At 40.0% G+C, this 23,131-nt stretch overlaps 1 protein-coding gene across 1 annotated transcript in view; it reads right to left on the bottom strand.

Moving 5' to 3' along the window:
- SFXN1 (sideroflexin 1) overlaps positions 1 to 23,131 on the bottom strand; it is a 47,977-nt gene that overhangs the window by 5,734 nt on the left and 19,112 nt on the right. Inside the window, exons 3-10 of the mRNA XM_012466336.2 lie at positions 14,142 to 14,312; positions 13,179 to 13,277; positions 11,910 to 11,985; positions 11,246 to 11,331; positions 9,831 to 9,958; positions 6,692 to 6,741; positions 833 to 882; positions 371 to 418 (exon numbers count right to left, since the gene is read on the bottom strand). Coding sequence (XP_012321759.1) covers positions 371 to 418; positions 833 to 882; positions 6,692 to 6,741; positions 9,831 to 9,958; positions 11,246 to 11,331; positions 11,910 to 11,985; positions 13,179 to 13,277; positions 14,142 to 14,312 — 708 coding nt within the window. The remainder of the gene's footprint in view (positions 1 to 370; positions 419 to 832; positions 883 to 6,691; positions 6,742 to 9,830; positions 9,959 to 11,245; positions 11,332 to 11,909; positions 11,986 to 13,178; positions 13,278 to 14,141; positions 14,313 to 23,131) is intronic.

The following is a 23,131-nucleotide window of genomic DNA, read 5'->3' as shown; positions in this document are numbered from 1 at the left end:
TGCATACAATCGCTGTCCCTGGAGGTGGAACTTACATCCTATCTTATCTGTATTACAGACACATTTGCCAATGGATTGGACCATATTTCAAATTTTCATAAAAGCAAATTTGTACCAGAATTAGTCTGATTCTTACAAAAGAATCAAGCATTTTCAAATTTAATGGAAGGGGGTAGAAAAGAACAGGGTACATCTGAAATTAGACAGATGTGGGTTTGATTTCTGCCTCTATCCCTTCCTTTTAGAGACCCTGGCTTCAGTATCTTTTGACTCTCAACTTCCCTGCTGGTGAAATGGAATAATGGCACCTGTGCCTTCAACTGGTTTTCAGGATTAAAACTCATGATTATTCTGAATAACAAATACATACCTTTTCTGAGGAAACAGGGCACAACACAGGGGTGTAGCAAACACCAAACTTAAAAAAAAATACAAAAAAAAGTCAGACCATTTTAAACTGTTCACTTTTCAGATTATTTTTCTATTTTACTTTTATAACAATCCCTTATTTCTTCAGAGTATTATGTTTTGTGTTGCCTAACAAAAATATGTCCTGTTGGTGTAAGTTTTATTACCTAGGATTGCCAAAATAATGAAAAAAAAAGTCACAGAGATAGCAATTTAAAAAAGAATCACACAAATAGCCCCCGATGTTGTAGGTTTCTCTAAAGACAGTTAACTTCTATTTAATTATTTGGGGCCATATATTCCAGACGTTCTGAGATAGCCTCAGTTTCAAAATTTGTATCCCATATTACCCACTCACTTTTCATACACTGTGTATTTATATTTTTAAAAGAAATTAATTATGTAAAAAGTAATTCCTACTCACCAGAAGCCAACTAACCCAACTTGAATGGGTGCGCTCATCCATGGGAACCTCTGTGTTGAGAAATAAATGACTTTGAATGCTTTTTATACAGAGTCTTAGAGACAATTTCTTCTGATTAACTGTAAGGAACCTCATCACATTACAAAATTCAGATAGAACGTGGTTAGCGAAATTTGGGGGAAACGCTGCAACAAGGGTGTTATTTGAACTTCCTGTAGTCTTCTTTGATCTGTAAATCAACACACACGCAAAGATCAAGTGGCTTCTATTTCTTCCCCTATTGCACATTTAATCTGAGCACTGCTTGGGTATGAACTGGAGGTGGAGAAATAGCTGTCAATTAATTGTAATGTATCCCCTGGCTGGGGAGGTAGGATAGCCTGGTGCCAAGGTCTGAACATAAATGAACCTGAACTCAAGTCTCTGTCCTCCTGGTTAATTCCTGATTGTGGGGAAGTGCAGGCAGAGCCTAGCCTCTCCAAGCTTCCGTTCCCTTGTTATGGTGCAAAATGGACATCATTAACAGCTTCCTAAAAGTGTGTGGATGAAGATATGCCAGATCACATTCATAAAGCGCCTAGCATGGTGCCTGGAACATATCAGAAACCCAACAAATGCTTACCATCTCTCACCCCACTTTGCACCTAGTCTTTCTTGGTTTTAGTTGCTGTCAGTGTGGTTAAAACTATTTCTGGCATAAAACATTTTTGCTAGTCACACTTTTTTTTTTTTAATGGAAATGAACAAGTTGGTTGGTCTTTTGGAGAATAAATGCTGTTAGATTTTTAGTTTTAAAAAAGGAGTGGTACTTAAATACACAATATAAAGAGTGATGAGATATATGGTTATATAAGGCCACAGAAATCACTCCTACCAAGGTGTGAGCTGGTTGTAATAAAATCAGCCAGCTTAGTTAAGAGTCAACACAAGCTGTTAGAAGACAATGTGCATGGGAGGCGTACCCTGGTCCCCAAAGAGACTCCTCTGGAGAAAAAGGTTCATCAGGAGGATCAGTGTAAGGGTGGAAAGCAATGGACTAGAGAGGAAGGGAGAAGCATCGTGAAGGAAACTGATCCTCATAGGATACACGGAGGGGCCCCTCCCCGCAAAAGATAGAATGAAAGGAAAACACTGTATCTTGGGTAACTGTCTCTGTTTGATGACGAAGGATTATCATAAGGAGATGCTAAGTACTCCCCTAGTACTTCCTAGCCAGGTGACATCTGGGCTGGGCAGACTTGGTGATGAGAAGGCAAGTGAAGTACTGAGCAAGAGCTGGTGCATGGATAAACCTGACCCTGTCAGAGCAGCCTCATTAAAAAAATTTTTTTTATTTTTTGAGATGGAGTCCACTGTTGCCCAGACTGGAGTGCAGTGGCACAATCTCAGCTCACTGCAACCTCTGCCTCCCAGGTTCAATCGGTTCTCCTACCTCAGCCTCCCAAGTAGCTGGGATTACAGGTACCCGCCACCATGCCCAGCTAATTTTCATATTTTTAGTAGAAATGAGGTTTCACCATGTTGGCCAGGCTGGTCTCAAATTCCTGACACAGGTGATCCACCTGCCTCGGCCTCCCGAAGTACTGGGATTATAGGCATGAGACACCGCACCCAGCCAACAGCCTGCTCATTTTAAGTGGACTCTAGTCTGCAGAAAACTGGGCTAAACTGTTATCCAAAAGTGAGCAGCTGTGTGCCACCATGGAGGTGGGCATGTGCAAACTACATACTGACTGTGGCTCATGCAGAGGGTTTGGATGGAAAGGCTCCTCGCACAGACAGGGCTCCCAGACAATTTTAGTATCCTGCAAAACCCAACCTGACGTCCTCTCTTCTTCCAGCTCCTACCCAGCACCCCATCCTGCCTTATTCATCCCTGTCTCTCAGTTAAAAAGTCTGATACACTAGTCAGCTAAGGATGTTTGGTGCTTCACTAGATAGTTGCAAAATTTCTTGTAGTAGGGACATATCTTACCTAACAGAACTGTGCAAACAGAGGATGTTTAGATGAAAAGTCCAAATGAATTAAAAAGAGTAATTATATGTTTAGAAGATACATATATATATCTTTAAAAAATGTCATATATATAATAAATATGAATATATATTCATATATAGATGAATATATATAAAAAATATATTCAATGAAGTAAAGAGCTCAAAAGTTAATCACTCTAAATTCTTTCTCCCCCAGTTATCTTTTTCTAATAGCTTTACTTTATTTTTTATTTTATTTATTTATTTTGAGACAGAGTCTTGCTCTATCACCCAGGCTGGAGTACAATGGCGTGATCTTGGCTCACTGCAACTTCCGCCTCCCGGGTTCAAGTGATTCTCCTGCCTCAGCCTCCTGAGTAGCTGGGACTATAGGAGCACACTACCACGCCCAGATAATTTTTGTATTTTTATAGAGACAGGGTTTCACCATGTTGGTCAGCCTGATCTTGAACTCCTGACCTCGTGATCTGCCAGCCTCAGCCTCCCAAAGTGCTGGGATTACAGGCATGAGCCACCATGCCTGGCCTCTAATAGCTTTATTGACATACACATTAAATTACACACATTTATTTAATGCACATATAAGTTCTTTATACACATTAAATTATAAATGTGCATATAAATGTGTAATTATAATACATAGTAGGCAAGTGAATGAAATTATAAATGTTTATACACAAATTATAATGTGTATACGTTATTTATACACATTAAATGATACACATTTATTTAATGCACATATTGAGTATGTATAAGTTCTGACATATGGATGTAGTTGTGAAGCCAACACCACGATCAAAATAATGAAAATATTCACCACCCTGAATGTTTTCTTTGTTCCTTGTAGCCCTTTGCAGTTCCTCCCTCTTCCGTAAACCCTGAACCCCATTATATGGCTACCTCTCGTCTTTCTGTCACTATTTATCAGTTTACATTTTCTAGGATTCGATATACAGTATCTATTCTTTTATGTAATTACTTTGAGACTCATTCATGCTGTACGCAGCCCTAGTTGGTTATTTTTTATTGTGGAGTTAAGATTCCCTTGTATGGATATTCACAAGGTGTTTATCCATTTTCCTGTTGTTGAGCATTTGAGTTGTTTCTAGTTTTGGGGTATTACAAATAAAGCCGCTATAAACATTTGTCCTTTATGAACATGTGCTTCTATTTTTCCTGCGTAAATAACTAGCAAGGAAATGGCTGGATCATAGAGCAGCATATGTTTAACTCTGTAAGAAATTACCTAACTGTTTTCTCATGTGACTGTACCACATTAATTCTCACCAGCAGTGGTGAGGGTTTCAGTTCCTCCGTTTCCTCACCAACATTTGCTATGGTCAATCTTTTCAGTTTTTCGTATTCTAATAGATGTTCAGTGGCAGCTCATGTAGTTTTAATTTAGATTTCCCAATGACTAAAGATACTGAGAATTTTTTAGGTACTTATTTGATACCTGTATGTATTTGGTATAGTGTCTGTTCAAACCTTTTGCCCAGCTTAAGTATTGTGGGTCCTTTATGTATTCTGCACACAAGTCCTTTATCACGCACATGCCTTGTAAACAGTTTTTCCATGCTGTTTCTTCTCTTTTCATTTTCTGTATAGTGTTGAAGAACAGAATTTTAAAATTCTGATAAAGTCCAATTTATCAATTTTTCTTTTACGGACTGTGCTTTCCAAGTTGAGTCTAATAAGTCTTTGCCTAGCCCTAGCGTTCTACTGTATTTTCTTCTGGAAGTTTATAGTTGTAGACTTTTACATTTAGATTCTATGAACCACTGAGAGCTAATTCTTATATATAGTGTAGTCAGTTTCTTACATATTGCTTATATCCCAGCCAATCTAACCATCCATAAATCTCCAACAATTCATGCTCTGTGTACTTGCTGAGCTTCTGCAGAGCACATGGCCCTTGGCCAGTCCTTTTCAAAGAAGTCTTGGCTCAACTACACTCGTTGGGTAAGATACCTCCTGTGTGTTCCCTCTGTGTCCCAAACTTTAAACACTGTGCCTTTTAACAATTTGTCTTGTCCCTCTTCCCCATATCATGCCACATGCTCCCTGAGAACAGGGGTCATATCCTTTTTCTGGGACTCTAGTGTCTACCACACTGCTTGGCATAAACAAGATTTCAGCAAAGGGCTGCTGAAAAAACGTATGAATGAACAAGTAAATGCTAAATTCCCATTCAATTAGCAGTTCTGAATGCCTACTGAGTACACGCAGCAGTCCACTTTTATAAAAGGGAATGCAAAAGAATTAGAACTTAAGGAATGAGAACTAGACAGGACCCGAACCGTATCAATTTCACTCCCAATCAAAGTGCCATCAAGAATGACCCAAGTTTAAAGAGACAACGGGAACTATTCTTCAAGAAAACTGTTCAAGCACTAGATTTTAGGCACTGAACTTTCTGGTTTACTGCAAAAATTTCCGTGAGTCACCTGCCCACAGCTGATGCTGTTTTTTCCAGCTCTCCACTTGGGGAGAGATAAGGCGTGGGGGGATGGATGAGTCATGCCGAATGCTCCCCAAACATCACCGTTTAAAAAAGCTCAGAATGTTCAATTAGTTTCATGTTTGCGGAGGAGTCTGGTCATTTCTAAGGTAAGAGCCCAATAAGTACATCCTTGCAGAGACACCTGACCCTGGTGCAGTGGGAACAAGGGGAAGGCCAACCATGGCAAACACCACCGCATGGGCATGATGAGCTGCCAAGGAAGTGACCTCTTCTGCCTTTGTAGAAGGGGCATGGTGAAGCCCGCCTTCACAACAGAATATGAACGTGTTTTGAACACGGAAAAGTAGGGATTTTAATGTAAGCTGCTTCTGTGGATATTTTAGCAATGACTATGCTATCATTTCTGTCCTACGGTCCTCTATACATGGCTGAAAGGCAACATAAACATATACCAGCAACCGTGAACTTGGAAATGGTAGGTATGTATGGGTATCTTAATTTAGCCACATTTCCAGAGCAGTAACTTTCATTGAGGCCTGAAGGAGTACAGCTACAACTGAGCCCCCCTGTAGCCAGTGAGGTGCCAGGGCTGAGCCATGAGCTGTCCTGATCATCAATCTGGGCCTGCACACAGGGGTTCTGAAACCAGTGGGCCCTTCCATGTGGGGAGTGGGGTAGGTAGAGGGCTTTTGTGGGAAGAGAAGGCGAGGCGGTACACTTCCAAATGATGATCAAAGGCTACAATATCAAGCAAAGCTAAAAAAACACAAATTAAGATGAAAGTGGGGAGAACACAATAGTCATTCATCTTATCATTGTGTAACAGCCTGGAACAATGTAGCAATGGTGGGCTAAGATGGGGCTAACTGCTTTTATCATTTGCCAGCTCCTTCGCATGAGAAAATGCCAGGGTATATCTACAGAAATTTCCATCTGTCACAGCAAGAAACTTATGCAACATGCCCAACTGTGTCTTCTGTTCAGTGTCTGTCACTGAGAGATGAGAGGAACTGTGGTGACTGTTCGCAAACCGAGACCCCATGAAGCTGCTACTCCAAATTACCTTCTCATTCCTGAGACGATGACTACTGACTTGTACACATATCATTCCAAATTCACATCATCTCTTCATTTTACGCAGCCGGGCATCCAATAAATCACTGTGTGTGTAACTGATTTATAGCCTTTCAACAGAAGCAGTCTTTATTTGCAAAAAGCTTTTTCAAATATCTGAGATTAGAAATAAAATGTTCCCGGGAACATCTTTTTATTTACGTAAGTGCCCAGGAGAAACTGACCTTCAATTGCTTTACTGTAGGATGGAAATAACCTGTAAAGTTTGAAATCTGAAAAGGAATAAAAAGGGTTGAGAAAATGACAAAAGAACCACAGCTTACCTTCAAAAAGGCTTTCTTTTCCAAAGTGTTCATGATGAATGGAGGGATGGCTGGAAATAAAGACAGAGCCACTTAAATCTTTATTTAATGTCAATTTTCAGCTTAAAATTTTTTTTTTTTAACCATTTGACAGCTTCTGTCACTTTTAGGCTATTTCCACACTGTCACAGTAAAAACAATTTATAGTAATTCTTTAAATTATTACATTTGAATTCATTAAATTAAAAACTGTTCCCATTTTCAAAATTTTTCAAAAGTATTATTACATCCTCTGCCAGCCAGAAAATTTTATAATCTTGAAAGGAAGTTTAAGTTTCAATAGGCAAAAATAAAAATAAAATACAGTGCACAAGGCAGGGAGGATGGTGTAAAGAATCCTGCCTGGAGTCAGACAGAAATGGCTTCAGTACAGGCTAGACCAGGGGTCCCCAACCCCTGGGCCGGCCATGGACTGGTACAAGTCCATAGCCTGTTAGAAACTGGGCTGCACAGCAGGAGGTGAGCAGCGGGCAAGTGAGTGAAGCTTTACCTCTATTTACAGCCACTCCCCATTGCTCGCATTATGCCTGAGCTCTGCCTCCTGTCAGATCAGCGACCGCATTACATTCTCACAGGACCCTGGACCCCATTGTGAACTGCACATGCAAGGGATCTAAGTTGTTCCCTCTGTATGAGACTCTAGTGGCTGATGATCTGTCACTGTCTCCCATCACCCCCAGATGGGACCGTCTAGCTGCAGGAAAACAAACTCAGGGCTCCCACTGACTCTACATGATGGTGAGCTGTATAATTATTTCATTATCTATTACAATGTAATAATAGAACTAAAGTACACAGTACATTTAATGTGCTTGAATCATCTCGAAACCATCCCCCTGACTCCTGGTCCGTGGAAAAATTGTCTTCCATGAAATGGGTCCCCGATGCCAAAAAGGTTCTGGGATTGCTGGGCTAGACCACTTGCTAGATTGCTGGGCTAGACCACTTGCTAGATTGCTGGGCTAGACCACTTGCTAGCTGTGTGACCCTGGAAAAGTTACCTCACTTCTCTGAGCCTCAGTTTTCTGTTTTCTTCTTCCATAAAATGAGGGAAATTGTATTAAACTGATCCTGATGATTAGATACAGTAATGCATGTAAAACTTTGGGTATGTGGTAAGCAGCATTCATTTATTTTCTCACAACTTTTATCAGACTAAACTGTCATATCCGCTACTTCAATGTGTCAATTACTCTTATACATTTCACTAGGACAGAAAGATTATATTTCTTCTCTGGAGACTAAATAGTGTTTAAAATAACCAAATCACTAGAAATGGATTTGTCAGCCTGGGCTTGCTGAACTCTTAAGAGGAGTAAGGGAATTCAAAACAAAAAAGACCACAATCAAATGCAAACCCAGGGCTGGACATGGTGGCTCACAACTATAAACCCAGCATTTTGGGAGGCCGAGGTGGGCAGATCATTTGACCCCAGGAGTTCTAGACCACTTGGGCAACATGCCAAAACCTTGTTTCTATAAAAAATATATAAATTAGCTGGGTGTGGTGGTGTGTGCCTGTAGTCCCAGTTGAGGCTGCAGTAAACCATGATCACAGCACTGCACTCCAGCCCGGGCAACAGCGCAATACCCTGTCTCAACAACAATAACAACAACAACAAAACAGATCCAGGGCAGAAGCTGGAGCTGGAACCTTGATTTTCAGCAAACCTGGAAATCAGGGCTCAGTAGGCATGCCGGGGTGGCCTCCATCGCCTCCTCTTAGGGTAGTGACAAACGTGCTGGTCCTAGACTCGGGATGCTTTGCGCAGGTTTAAGGACTGTGGCTGTGCAGCCACCCCTACAGAACACACTAGCCTCAGACAGGGCACCAGGGCACTCCTGTATTAAATCAGATAATAGCAGTTTTCCCCAGTTTGCTGGAATGTGAATATAATGTTCCTCAAACTTTTCCTTCATGCACTTTTCTTCAACTTCTGTTGCCTGCTCTTCCTTGCCTGCTAATGAGCAGTCGCAGTGACAAAAGGAATTTAAAAACCGCAAAATAGCATTAATGGATAACTTGACAGCAGCTGATGAGTATACTTCATTGGAGAACTTCATTTTAATTGCCAAGTGCTGTTTGCATTCAGTTTAGATGATGAAAATTAAACACACTAATTTGTTTCTTTCTGTGAAGAGCACTCTGACTCCCAGGCCCTCTGATTTCTGAGAACTTTCTTTAGGCCCCTGGTCTGAAGGTAGCTCTAAGCAGCCTTAGGGTGGACTAGAGATTCTCAGCAGAACTAAACACAATGTAGACTTTCTATTTTTGGTCATGCTGACCCCAGTCCCCATAGGGGAAACTGAGTAGTTGCTTGGCACACATTTTATCAATAGCTGCTCCAACCATTCCAATTTGCCTCAGGTTCCAAGGGTTTCCAATTGATACAAATAAATCTTCAGTAGAAATTACTTCTACCCAAGGACTTTTGGAAGTTTCATTTCGAGGTTTATAAACCTTCTGGTCAAATTGTCACTGTCTGGCTCTGGTCCAGCCCGTCACTGGCTCTTGCCTGGATTACCGAGACAGCTTCCTAAACAGCCTCCATTGAACATTCTCGTTCCCCTTCAGCCTATTCTCAACCCACCACCCAGAGTCACACACACAAAAAACCTAAATCAGACTGTGATTCAAAATCCTGCCTGGCTTCTGATCTCTCAGACTAAAAGCCAAGTGTGAAACGCCAGGGCTGCCATCCACCCTTCGCCGTCTGTGGTCTCCTGACTCCCTTCCTACTGCTCCCCACCCCTCCCACTGTGCCCCAGCTGCACCTGCACCTATAATGCCTGCAACACACCCGGCAAACTCCTGCCCGTGTGGTTCCCACTGCCAGAGTACTCGTCCCTGATACCTGCTTGGCTCACTCCCACACCTCCACCCGGTGCTATTCCCCGGCTGCCCTACCTCCACCTCTACACGCCCTTACCCACCTTGCCCCCTTAGCCCTCATCACCTCTGCACACACTACGTACTTTATTTACTTATTTATTTTCTGCCACCCCCACTGGAAGGCAATTTCCATTAAGAGGTGCAATATTTGTGTTTGTTTTCTGGTTCAACCTGTATTTATGGAATACATGACAAAGTCCTGCTAACCCATGCCAGGGGCTGCCATGAGAATCCTGGACACGATGACTTGGGTAATGGCTTGTTTCGCAGCGTTCGCCGACTCTCCCAAGCGGTTCCCATTCTCATCTGTGATAGGAATGCCAACTTTGAGTTCCCTGCAGAGCAAAACACATGCAGAGAGCTCTACCAATGCCTTCAAGAAATGTCCTGAAATAGTACTATACTGGGAAAGATCAAACCTCTACTTAATTCAAATACCCAGTCAAGTGTCATTTTTGGTACTGAACACATTTATTTATTTATTTATTTATTGAGATGGAGTCTTACTCTGTCACCCAGGCTGGAGTGCAGTGGTGCGATCTCTGCTCACTGTAACCTCTGCTTCTCGGGTTCAAGCAATTCTCCTGCCTCAGTCTCCTGAGTGGCTAGAATTACTGGCTTGTGCCAGTGTGCCCAGCTAATGTTTTTATTTTTAGTAGAGCCGGGGTTTTGCCATGTTGACCAGGCTGGTCTTGAACTCCTGACTTCAGGTGATCTACCTGCCTCGGCCTCCCAAAGTGCTGGAATTACGGGCATACGGGCGTGAGCCCCTACACCCATCTGACACATCTATTTTTAAATGCCATGGGAAGTTTAATCCTCCTTTGACAGAAATAAAAGTAAAACACACTAGTAAACTTTTAAAACAGGGTGTACCTTTTTCAGTAACAACACAATTCAAAGAGTGGATATGCTAACTTCAAGAAAAAGCTAATTTCTATGCTCATGTGCAAATGTGAGCAACTTTCCAAATGAGAAATAGGTGTAAGACACAGCATCATTAAGTCAACTAACTTCACATGCTGACGTGGAAAGAGTCACTCGTACATGGCCCTATTGTATATTTACGAACTACATTTACTAACACTCTAAGTGTAACTCCGACCGTTACCCTGATTTTCGTTATCCATTCCAAAACGCTTTTGTTGTTCTTTCTTCTCCTTTAATTTTTGCCAGTTCTAAAACAATACTTCCAAAGATACAGAATAATCTTACTTTAAGCCCCAAAAGAAAATTCTGGAGGAAAAAAAGGGAATCTATTTTAGAGAATAAATTTTCTTTGGATAGACTGTCTTTGTCCAACCCAAGCACAACTCAATGTAAACTTCGGATATATCCTTTAAACTTTTTATTATACAGACACAGAAAGACTATTCCAGCACTAGCCCCTTCCCCGCACTCCTCAGCCTGCTTCAATAATTAGCAACTCATGGCTAAGCTTGTTTTATCAACAAGCCCATCCTCACCCTCAACCCCAGTTAATTTTGAAGGAAATCCAAGATCTCATATAATTTCACCTGTACATATTAAAACAAATATTTGAAAGTTTCAACAAAACTAATCATTACAAGAGCCTCTCCTGTCAAGCACACGTCCCTACTAAGAGTGCATATTCGTCTTACCTTTGCCTCATTAATGGAATATTAATGCAATTAGCAGCAGCTACGGCAGCAAAGGGAACAAAACGTCCTATCAGTGGTGAGACATGCTGCAGAGGAGAAAATTTCAAAAGCTTTATCTAATTTTTCCTGTACTAGTGAATGGAAATAACTTATTTCTTCTTGAACACTCTGAAAAATGCAGAGTCTTATTTGCATAGAAACTCAGGCCAAGAATACTTTCAAAACTTGTCCTAGTAGTACTTGTCTATTTCCCACATAGGTGTGTTGGGACCACGCAAGCTTCTACGGCATTTTAGCTGAGTTTGGATGCACGAGCATGTATGGGCTTTGGAGTGCTGAGGGAAAGAGATGCTCTTGCCTCCCTTCAGAGCTGTGGTCTGAGGCCCACTGCCCACTGCAATGCCTCTGTGGGGGCTGTTACGACGTGTGAACATTCAGCACTTCGTACACAGAGCCAGGCATAGACCACAGTCCTGGCAGGTGTTGGTGGTGACAACTCTTCCCAAACTTACTGGAAGATGTAACTAAAATAGGCAGCTGAAGATAAGGAGTATAAAAGAAAGCCATATGACTTGAACTATTTTAAGAAACAATAGAGGGATTTAGAGCCAGACGGGTGATAACAAATGAAGCAGCTTTACTACGGAAATAAACATCTGAGTACCTTGGTCAATGCATTAAGTCCTAGAGCTGTTGCTACAGCACCGGTTGTTGCAGAAACGTAAGCTGTTCCCAACTCACTGAAAGAGAAAAGGATATTACGTAGATGACGAGGGCATGTCAGGAAACGCTGGTGCAACATTATTTGAAGAAATAAAAGGGAAATATAAAAGAGCGTGATTCAGAATACAGAGTCTACAAAACAGTATTTGTTATCACTCTACAAATAGAGGAATCTGGAGAAAAAGCAAGCAGACCGTAAAAAATGGCATTCTTCACATGTATCTTGACTATAACTCCAAAAAAGTAGACATGTATTCTTTGAAGTGAGTTGGTTAAAAAAAAAATATATAACCATATTGCATTTGTGGGAAGGAGGGTAGTTGTGTGCAGGAAGCTATGAATACAGGGGAATGCATATTGGGCTAAATATTTGGAGCATATTTGCTTAAAAAACACTTCTCAAAATATTAATATACACACTGAAAGCAAAAATGAAGTGCTGCCCTTTAAAAAATTATATCTTAACTGTATAAAAATATTGTCTTATCGTCTAAAAACTGTAACGCCCAAGCAATTCTTCTTTTAAAAGAAATTTTAATTGTGATAAACACCACTGGGTTGCAGATTTCAAGATCCTTTGTTCCATATGACAACAGCAGAAGTGACAAAAAAGCACTTTTCTTTCAAGTGTAATACAATTATGCTAACTAACATTTTTGGTTAACTAATCTTGTTAGCCTATTTTTTTAAAAACAGGTGATAAAAATTTTAAACTCATTGTTTTCTTTTGGGCGCCACAGATGAACTATTTTAAAAACAAATCAGATACAAAGGTCACACTGCCATGGTCTCCCCTTGGTTTCTGCAGAGACCACACTTTGTCTCCTTTGCTTTTCAAGTTGGTGTCTGTTGACTCAGGCAGGGTAGATGGGGGAACAGCCTGTCACTTATCAGAGGCCAGACCAATGTTGCCTGCTGTGTGTCCCACAGGGCGATGAGCTCCAGGGTGGGAAGGAGGTATCATCCTGCTAGCACCTCTAAAGGCAAAGAATAATGTCTGAGAAGGCAGGCTGGAGGAAGACAGTTTTCTTGATAGAGCAAGAGAAAAAGAAACACTTAAAAGAAAAAGCTACAAAAAAGACATTATGCAATATTCTGAACAATATAAACAATTTGTACACATGTGCTTTTTTTTAAATAGGAGAGTATCATCACTTAATAAAATGAAGGATGGAGAACTGCAGAGAGCAGTCAAATCTCACAGCCTTACTTGACAGTGAGGGGAGCATCTCCACTTCTGTTGGTGTAATTGACAACAGCATTGAAGGACTGGTTAATCCACTGCCAGAACAGCACAGCCGGCGTAGTCCTAAAACAGAGCCATCCATCACATACCCACCATCACTGGGACCTAGCCGCTGCACGGAACAGAAAATGTGAACAGCAGTAACCAGACAGGAGCTGTACTGGGGAAGGGAGAAAGCTGGGACAAGGTCACAGGCTTAGGACCCGTGTGCTAGGCAAGCTTTTATCCTCTGGGATCATCAGTTTCCTCGTTCCTTGGATATAGATAATGCCAAGCTCAGAGCGTTGCTATGAGGATGAAGTAAGGTAAAATTTATAGAGAGCCTGGCACAGAATAGACATTCAATAAATGCCAGATCCCTTCTCTTGGAAAAAAAAAGATACAATTTGTATCTTTTTAGCCAAGCAGTCCTGGGCCCTCCTAACAGCATGTACAATGCTCTGTGTCTATGCCTACAGATATACCTTTAGTGTGCCTATATCTACTTATATCTATACCTATATCTGTATGCATGGAGTCAAAGGAGAATTTGCCTGCAGACTCTATTCATTTTCTTTCTCCACCTCATTTTCCTTTGGGGCTAAGATTTAGAAAAAAAATTTGACCTCCTTCTGAATAACAAAGAAGATGCTATTTAGCAGACAGGAAAGGTTAAAAAAAAAAAGATTCCCAGAGTAGCAACATTTAAACACAATGGAACTAAAAGTGAAATGACTTTTTTTTTTTTTTTATCAATATTGAAGGAGTTTCAACGTGATGTTTTGATTCATAAATACATTGCGGAACGATTCAATCAAACTAATGACCATGTTTGTCACTTTATGTACTATGAAATAACATTTATTTCAACAAAATTATTTCCATATAAAAATGTACTTTGAGCTTCTGTAATATTAAACAAACCGTTGCTACATGTTCATAACTTACCTGTAAAATGTCATCATACAACCTGTGATGGTCATGTTCATTGGAACCTGGGCTGACATTCTTCCTATCAAAATCATCTTCTCACCAGTGTCGGGATGAAAAGCTGAATCATAGATGTACTTTGCTCTCCACAATTCATTTTCTGTAAGACCAGGAGGAACAATTCCTTGCCTAAGAAAACAACAAATAATATGGCAATTGCTCATTTCAAATATCTCCCCAGTGCCCTAGAGACAAGTGGCTACAGGTTTTAAAAGTTTATGCTCACCTGAAACACTTGTGCCCGGATGGAGCGACAAATCTGTTACATATAGTCAGTAAAAATTTCAAAACATACAGGACAATAAGCACTTAAAATGAACATTTCAGGCCAGGCGTGCTGGTTCCTGCCTGTAATCCCAGCACTTTGGGAGGCTGAGGTGGGAGGATCGCTTGAGCCCAGGAGTTCAAAATCAGCTTGAGCAACATAGTGAGACTCTGTCTCTACAAAAAATTAAAAAAAAATTAAAACTAGTCAGGTGTTGTGGCATATGTCTGTGGTCCTAGCTACTTGGGAGGCTGAGGCAAGAGGATCACTTGAGTGTGAGAGGTCGAGGCTGCAGTGTGCAGTAGTCATATCACTGCACTCCAGCTTGGGCAAAGCAAGATTCTCTCTGAAAAAAAAAAAATTCAAACCCATTCACCTCAAATTATCTGTAATTTTGAAAAGCCAGAAAAGAAATTATATATAGGAAATAGGGAAGCTTCCAACTTTGAAATATTCTTTAAGTGACATATTTTATAATGGATTTTGAATTTGTAAACTCTAAAATATTTTAACCAACTAGACAAAAGTTATGGCAATTAAGAATATTAATTCATTTTTATACCTATAGAATGAAAAACTAGTTCAGAAAGAATTTTTTTTTTTTTTTTTTGTTAAGACAGGGTCTTACTCTGTCACCCAGGCTGGAGTGCAATGGCATGAACTCAGCTCACAGCAGCCTTGAACTCCCGAGCTGAAGTGATCCTCCCACTTCAGTTTCCTGAGTAGCTGGGACTATAGGCACGCATCACGATGCCTGGCTAATTTTTTTTGCATTTTTTTAGACACAGGGTTTCCTCATGTTGCCTGGGCTGGTTTTGAACTCTTGGGCTCAAGCAATCTGCCTGCCATGGCCTCCAAAGTGCTGGATTACAGGCGTGAGCCACCATGTCCAACCTCAGGAAGACTCCAGATGAAAAAAAAAAAGTTAGGTACATCATTCTTGATTTCTTCCCTTTATCAAACAAACACATATTCATTATCAAAAATTTAGAAAATACAGGAATCCATTAGAGCAATTAAAATCACCCAAGCCTTTACCTACTCATCTCCACTGGTAATGTTTTCATGAATATATTTTCAATCTCTCTTCTAGGATCTAAATATGATGTGTTTACTTAAAGGCTTCACACCAGACCTGCTGCTTTATAACCACCTTCTTTATTCAGCAATAAATTGTAAACATTTCTCTGTGCCTTTAGATAGTCTTCTTGGGACTCCATGTTTGGATCTCCTTCCATGAACACTCCCTTCGTGGAAGCTGTTTTTCTCTATCCTGGATTTTCCCTCTGGAGTCCCCTTCCACACCCTCTCGTGGAAGCCTGTCTTCCCCTCCTAAACTCCATCTCTCTCTATTCCCTTCCACTTAGTGTGGAAGCTGCTTTTCTTTCCTGGATTCCACCTTTCTGGATTCTCTCACTCGGTGTGAGAGTTAGCTGTTTCTTTCTCTCTCCTTCTCCTGTTTCTCTCTCTTTAAATAAATCACTTTCTACAAACAAACAAACAAAAAAAGATAGTCTTCTGTATAACCTATACTGGGTTGAACAGTGTCTCCCCCAAATTCATGTCCACCTGCAACCTCAGAATGTGACCCTATTTGGAAATGGGGTCTTTACTGATGCAATTAGTTAAGATGAAGTTATACTGGATTAGAGTGGTCCCTAAATCCAATGAATGGTGTCCTTATAGGAAGGCCATGTGCAATCACACACAGAAGGCCAAGTGATGAAGGAGGCAGAGATGACAGTGATGCACTCACAAGCCAAGGAGTACCAAAAATTCCTACAGCTTCTAAAACCTTGGAGGCCCCAAGGAAGGATTCTTAGAGGGAGCATGGCCCTGCTGACATGTTGATATCAGACCTCAAGCATTCATAACTGTGAGGCTGAAGTTGGTGGCAATTTGTCACGGCAGCCTTAAGAAATGAATACACCATCTTTTTAAGTGCTTCATAGTATTCTACTACACGATTATAAAATACTGTAATATATACCAATCTCCTAGTGTTGGGCATATTAATTGCTTCTAATTTTAAAGTCTCATAAATAAATCTATCCCCACATCCAAGATTATTCTGAAAGAAATGAGTAAATTTATTGGAACAAAAGCTAAGTAGAACATTAAAACTTTAGATATGTCTTTTATCTTTTTTCTCTACTTGACTATGTCTTTTTAAAAAAATCACCATACACAGCAGCATCATTGTTATTTATGTAATTTGTATATATACTTTATACACTGTAGATAATTAACCCCAATTTTTATTTTTTGGTTGTGTTATCTGCTGTCCTGAAAATTATTATTTTTATGTAATCAGGTAGGAACAAATAAAGTTTCTATCTAGAACGATAATATAAATGTTCACCCATATTTCTAGCATTCTCAGAACAGTTGTTTCTTTTCGTCATTTAAGTTTTTAATGTATTTGGAATTCCCATAATATGAAAATGTGGACTGGGCGCAGTGGCTCACGCCTGTAATGCCAACATCTTGGGAGGTTGAGGCAGGTGGATCACCTGAGGTCAGGAGTCTGACACCAGCCTGGCCAACATGGTGAAACTCCATCTCTTCTAAAGAGTATAAAAAGTAGCCTGCAGTCCCGGCTACTTAGGAGGCTGAGGCAGGACAATCGCTTGAACCTGGGAGGCAGAGGTTGCGGTGAGCCGAGACGGCACTGCTGCACTTCAGCCCGGGCAACAGGAATGAAACTCCATTTCAAAAAAAAAAATGTGAAACTTGCTTAACTTTCTCTTTTGGCTGGCCTGCAGCAATTAAGAGTTTGTGAATACTAGCCTTGACTTCTAGACTTTCTATTGTGTTTCCACTTATCTACACATCCTGGTGCCAATACCCACCACTTTAACTTGTCAAACAATTTTAATGTTTGATAGAGCAATCGTCCCACACTCTATTCTTCTTTTTCTTTTTCTAAAATGCCTTAGTGATATTAATTTATTCTCCCAGATAAACCTTAGAATGATTTTATCCATTTTATAGGTGATCACAATTGTATTTTGACTGAAACCGTATTAATCTGGGAAAACTGATACAATCTCCAGCCTTTCTACCCTACTGCACGTCTCCCCATTTACCCAAACTTATCATGACTCCAGGTGTTTTCATCATTGATGCAAATTTCTGGGTACGTTTCCTCCCAGGTGCTTTACATTTTTTAAAACTGTTCTTATGAAGTGAATAAAAAATACTGTCTAATTGCTTGTTGCTGGTATACAGAAAACTACAGTTGCTTTGTGTCTACTATAAGTAGTTTCACTGTATTTTTATTTGTTCTCTGGTTTTTCAGTTGATTACGGTCTCTCTTTTTTTTTTTTTTTTTGAGATGGAGTCTGGCACTGTCACCCAGACTGGAGTGCAGTTGTGCAATCTTGGCTCACTGCAACCACCACCTCCCAGGTTTAAGTGATTCTCCTGCCTCAACCTCCAGAGTAGCTGGGATTACAGGTGTGCGCCACCATGCCCGGCTAGCTTTTTAATTTTTAGTAGAGATGGGACTTCATCAAGTTGGCCAGGCTGGTGTCAAACTCCTAACCTCACGTGATCTGCCCACCTCAGCCTCCCAAACTGCTGGGATTACAGGCAAGAGCCACTGTGCCCGGCTGAGTAGTCTCTTAGATATTACATACATTATGGAAAAAAAAAGAAAGGGCTCATGCTCAAGTTTGGGAAAAATGATTAAGCAGCTTCATTTTTACTCCTGAACTTTATGGAAACTTTGAACAGTTAATAGAATGTGACATTCTCAAGAGTGGAACGTGAACTTTCTCAAATTTGACTACCAAAGCCCTCCTCCCTTCTCTCTCCCTCACTTGATCCCTCTCTCCCTTCCCCTGCCTCCCTCTTTTCTTTCTCTAAGTATTCCATTCCTTTTCTTTAGAGGTCTTTTTTGGGAAGTTCAGCTCTAGTGTTCCCTTATTTCATGCATTGCTCACTACTGATGTGAGATATGCATGCTTAATAATTAAAGAAGTACTACACATTATTCCTAGCTGATTAATTATTTTATGGGAAATAGATATATACTTTTACCTTCTTTTGGGCATCTATCAAGATGTGGCTTTTTTCCTCTGACATACTGATGTAATAAATTACATTAATAAATGTTCTAAATATAAATCATCTTTCATTCTTGGAATAAATTCTACCAGTTCATGTTTTAACACAAGGGTGGATGTTACGTGTTGGTGTTTTACTTTGGATTTTTGTATTATCCATTTGTAAGACAGGCCATTATTTTTTTCTGTATATTTTTTATCATTTATTATATCAGGGTTGCAATGAATTGGGAAGCATTTCCTTTTTTTTCTATGATCTCATAATATTTAAAAATTAAATCAGCTTTAATGAGGTATAATTTAAATACCATAAAAGTCATCTACTTTAAGTGCCCAATTTGACAAGTTTTGAAAAAATGTGCTCAGTGGTGTAACCACCCCAGAACTGTGGTGTAGGTATTTCCATGTCCCCAGCAGTTCCCTTGGGCCCCTCTGGAGTTATTCCCTCACTTCCTGCCAACCAATGGATCTAATTTCCAACACTATATTGCCTTTTCAAGAATGTCATACAAATGGACTCATACAGTGAGCAGATATATATTTTGTGTATTTTGTGTCTGACCTCTTTCACTTTGCATAATGCTTTCTTGAGATGCACCCTGTTGTTTATATGAGTTGGTTAATCCATTTGATGGATGGATGTACCAGTTATTTATCAATTCTTTTTAGTTATTCTAAAACCATCTTTGCAAAATTATAACTGAGGAAATTATGACAGTGAAGGAAATCAGACCTAACCGACTCTTGCTTCTAACCCTTAAGCTGTTCTTGTTCATTCCTGGGCATAGGCTGAACTAACCTTGGGAAGGAGTTCAGTTCATAGTTTGAAACAAAATTGATAACAGCCCCTTCCTGAAAAGAACCCCTTATTGCCTGGGGTCCAGTCTGTCTTTGCAGGGCTCTCAAATTAGCTGCAAGATTAGAAATGACAGTTCAGGGGTTACGCAGTCTCTGACTCCAAGAGTCTGAACCTCCCCAAATTGCTCCTGAGGGTAATATCACTTAGGTAAAACCTAAGATCAGTGCTTGAGCTATTTTGCAGACCCTGCACTTTGGATCAGCTGACACCACCCAGACCAGTAATCTGGCCCAACCAGTTCCCTCATTGCACCAGGAACAGAAGACAAATTGTTTTTTTGGCCCATATCAAAGTCCTAAAGATTTTCTCTAGAAGTTTAATAATGTTAGCTGGTACACTTAGGTCTCTTATTCATTTCAAGTCAAATTTTTTTTACAGGATGAGGTGAGGATGAAGATCCATTTTTTATATAACAATCTAATTTTTTCAGAACTATTCATTGAACAGAATATCCTTTCCTCATTGAATTATCTCCTCTTTGTATAAAGTTAGTTAACTACAGATGTTTGTGCCTATTTCAGGATACTCTTCTGTTACACGGATCTAAATATGTCTCCTTACACCAATGCTAACCTGTCTTTACTACGAGAGCTTTATAGTCAGTCTTAAGACCAGGTAGTGTTAAGTTTCTCAACTTTATTCTTTTTCAAAATTGTTTCCAATATTCTAAGCTCCCTGTATTTCCATATAAACGTTAGAACTCGCTTGCCAGTGTCTAAAAAGAGCCTGCTGGAGTTTTGATGATTACAATGAATCTTATATCAATTTGGGAAGAGATGACATCTTAACAATGTTGAGTCTTCCAATCCAGGAACACTGTATATCTCTCCATTAAAAAAAAAAAACCCAAGCTCTGTTTTTTTTCTCTGTAATTTGTCTGTGTGTGTGCCTGTGTTGGTGTACAGGCATTTTATATATTTTGTTAAAGTGATCTCCAAGTCCTTAATATTTTTGTTGCTACTGAAAATGGCATTATTTTAAAAATTTTAAAATTGTTAATTGCTACTAGACAGAAATGAAATAGAATTTTTGTATATTGATCTTGTATCTTGTAACCTTAGTAAACCCACTTATCCTAGTTGATTTTTTGGTAAATTCTTTTTTGTTGTTGTTGACACAGAGTTTTGCTCTTGTCACCCAGGCTGGAGTACAATGGTACCATCTCAGCTCACTGCAACCTCCACCTCCCAGGTTCAAGTGATTCTCCTGCCTCAGCCTCCCAAGTAGCTGGTATTACAGATATATGCCACCACGCCTGGCTAATTTTGTATTTTTAGTAGAGACAGGGTCTCACCATGTTGGCCAGGCTAGTCTCAAACTCCTGACCTCAGGTGATCCACCAGCCTGGTAAATTCTTTCTATATAGATGGTCACGTTTTCTGCAAATAAGGAAAGTTTTCCTTTTTCATTTCCTATCTTTGTCTTTTTTGAAAAAAATGCTTAAAATTTCTCTTATTGCCCTAGTTAGAACCTCTAGCACAACACTGAAGGAAAGTAGTGACAGCAGAAATCCTTGCGTTGCTCCCCGGTCTCAGGAGGCACGTGTTCATAATTTCACCATTAGGTTTGATGTTAGTTGTAGGGTTTTTGTAGATGTACCTTCCCCTTCTATTTCTAGTTTTCTGACAGCTGTATCATGAATGGATGTTGGAGTTTTGTCTGCTTTTTCTGCATCTATTGATATGATAATATTGTTTTCTGTTTTAGTCTACTGACACAGTGATTTTTAAATGTTAAACCAATCTTGCATTCTTGTCATAACTCCACTTGAGTTCTGCTTATTTTGGGTGTTGCCCTTTCTGGGTAGATTTAATTTGTTAAATTCTGCTAAGAACTTTTGTGTCTATGTTTATGAGGAGTATTAGTCATTTCTCCGTTTAATCCCTTTTTCTGGTTTTGCATCAGGGTATTTGTAGCTTCACGAGATGAATGATGAAGTGTTTTCTGACTCTTCTACTCTCTGCAGGACTTTGTGGTTTGATATTCTTCTTGTGAAAAAATTCCTTACCTGTGCAAAGCCATCTGGCCTTTGAGATTTTTGTGGGAAAGGTTTTTCTTTCATGACTATCTTGCTATTTGTTTTCTGTTTGTCTCGTCTCCTCCTCATACCTTTTCTCCCCCTTTCCCTGCCTCCTTTAGGATTGAGTCAATTTTGGTAATCTATATACTGTATTCATAGAGTGTTATATATTTCACTAAGATTTTTAAAATCTTTAGCAGAGAGATCCAAGATGGCTGATGATTAGCAGCTCGGGCACGTACCTCCCAGTGAAAGCTCAAAGAACGAGAGGACGCCACACTTTCAGACGAATATTTGTTGCTCACGGACCAGGAGATTCCCAGTGGAGGAGCCCCATGGGTCGCCAGGGCGACTCTTGTGGCCGGCGTGGTGGTTTTGCTGGTGCCTTAGCACGCCAGTTCTTGGTGCAGAGTCCGGAGATTCCCGGGCAGAAAAGCACCATCAATCTTAACACCACTGTTTTGGCCGGCTCAGTGGATTGCTCAGATCTCGGCGCAGGGAATCAACAAGTTGGACATCAGAGACCCAGTTAGAAAGCCGGTAATTATAAAGACGACAGACGGACAAATATATAATGAAGGGAAGAAACCAGCGTAAAAAGGTAGAGAATACTCAAAATCAGAATGCCTCTCCCTCTACAGGGGATTGCAATTCCTCATCAGTAACGGAACAAGGCTTAATAGATTACACGTGTGTTCCAATAACAGAAGCAGGTTTCAAAACGTGGGTGATAAGAAACTTCTGTGAATTAAAAGAACTTGTTCTAACCCAATGCAAAGAAACTAAGAACCTTGAAAAAAGGTTTGACGAACTGTTAACGAGAATGGACAATTTAGAGAAGAATATAAGTGAATTGATGGAGTTGAAAAACACAACACGAGAACTTCGCGAAGCATGCACAAGTTTAAACAGTCGAATTGATCAAGCAGAAGGAAGGATATCAGAAGTCGAGGACCAGCTCAGTGAAATGAAACAAGAAGACAAGAATGCAGAAAAAAGGATGAAAAGGAATGAGCAAAGTCTCCAGGAAATATCGGACTATGTGAAAAGACCTAATTTACGTTTGATAGGTGTACCTGAATGTGATGAAGAGAATGAATCCAAGTTGGAAAATACTCTTCAGGATATCATTCAGGAAAATTTTCCCAACCTGGCAAGGCAGGGTAATATTCAACTCCAGGTAATACAGAGAACACCACAAAGATATTCTTCAAGAAGACCAACCCCAAGGCACATAATCGCCAGATTTATTAGGGTTGAAATGAAGGAGAAAATACTAAGGGCAGCCAGAGAGAAAGGTCAGGTTACCCATAAAGGGAAACCTATCAGACTTACAGCAGATCTCTCAGCAGAAACCCTACAAGCCAGAAAAGAGTGGGGACCAATATTTAACATCCTTAAAGAAAAGAACTTTCAACCCAGAATTTCCTATCCAGCCAAACTAAACTTTATGAGCGAAGGAAAAATTAAATCTTTTGCGAACAAACAAGTACTTAGAGAGTTCACCACCACCAGGCCTGCTTTACAAGAGCTTCTGAAAGAAGCACTATACATATAAAGGAACAACCAATATCAGCCTTTCCAAAAATATATCAAAAAGCAAAGAACTTTAACACAATAGAAAATTTACATCAACTAATGGGCAAAACAGCCAGCTAGCATCAAACGCCGGTATTAAACCTATATATATTTTAATTGGATAAAAAGCCAAAACCCATCGGTATGCTGCATCCG

The sequence above is a fragment of the Aotus nancymaae genome, unplaced genomic scaffold (genome assembly GCF_030222135.1).
Source record: "Aotus nancymaae isolate 86718 unplaced genomic scaffold, 86718_ANA_hifiasm-v0.15.2.pri h1tg000015l_1, whole genome shotgun sequence".
Classification (NCBI taxonomy): domain Eukaryota; kingdom Metazoa; phylum Chordata; class Mammalia; order Primates; family Aotidae; genus Aotus; species Aotus nancymaae.
This window is presented reverse-complemented; position numbering and strand designations above follow the sequence as displayed.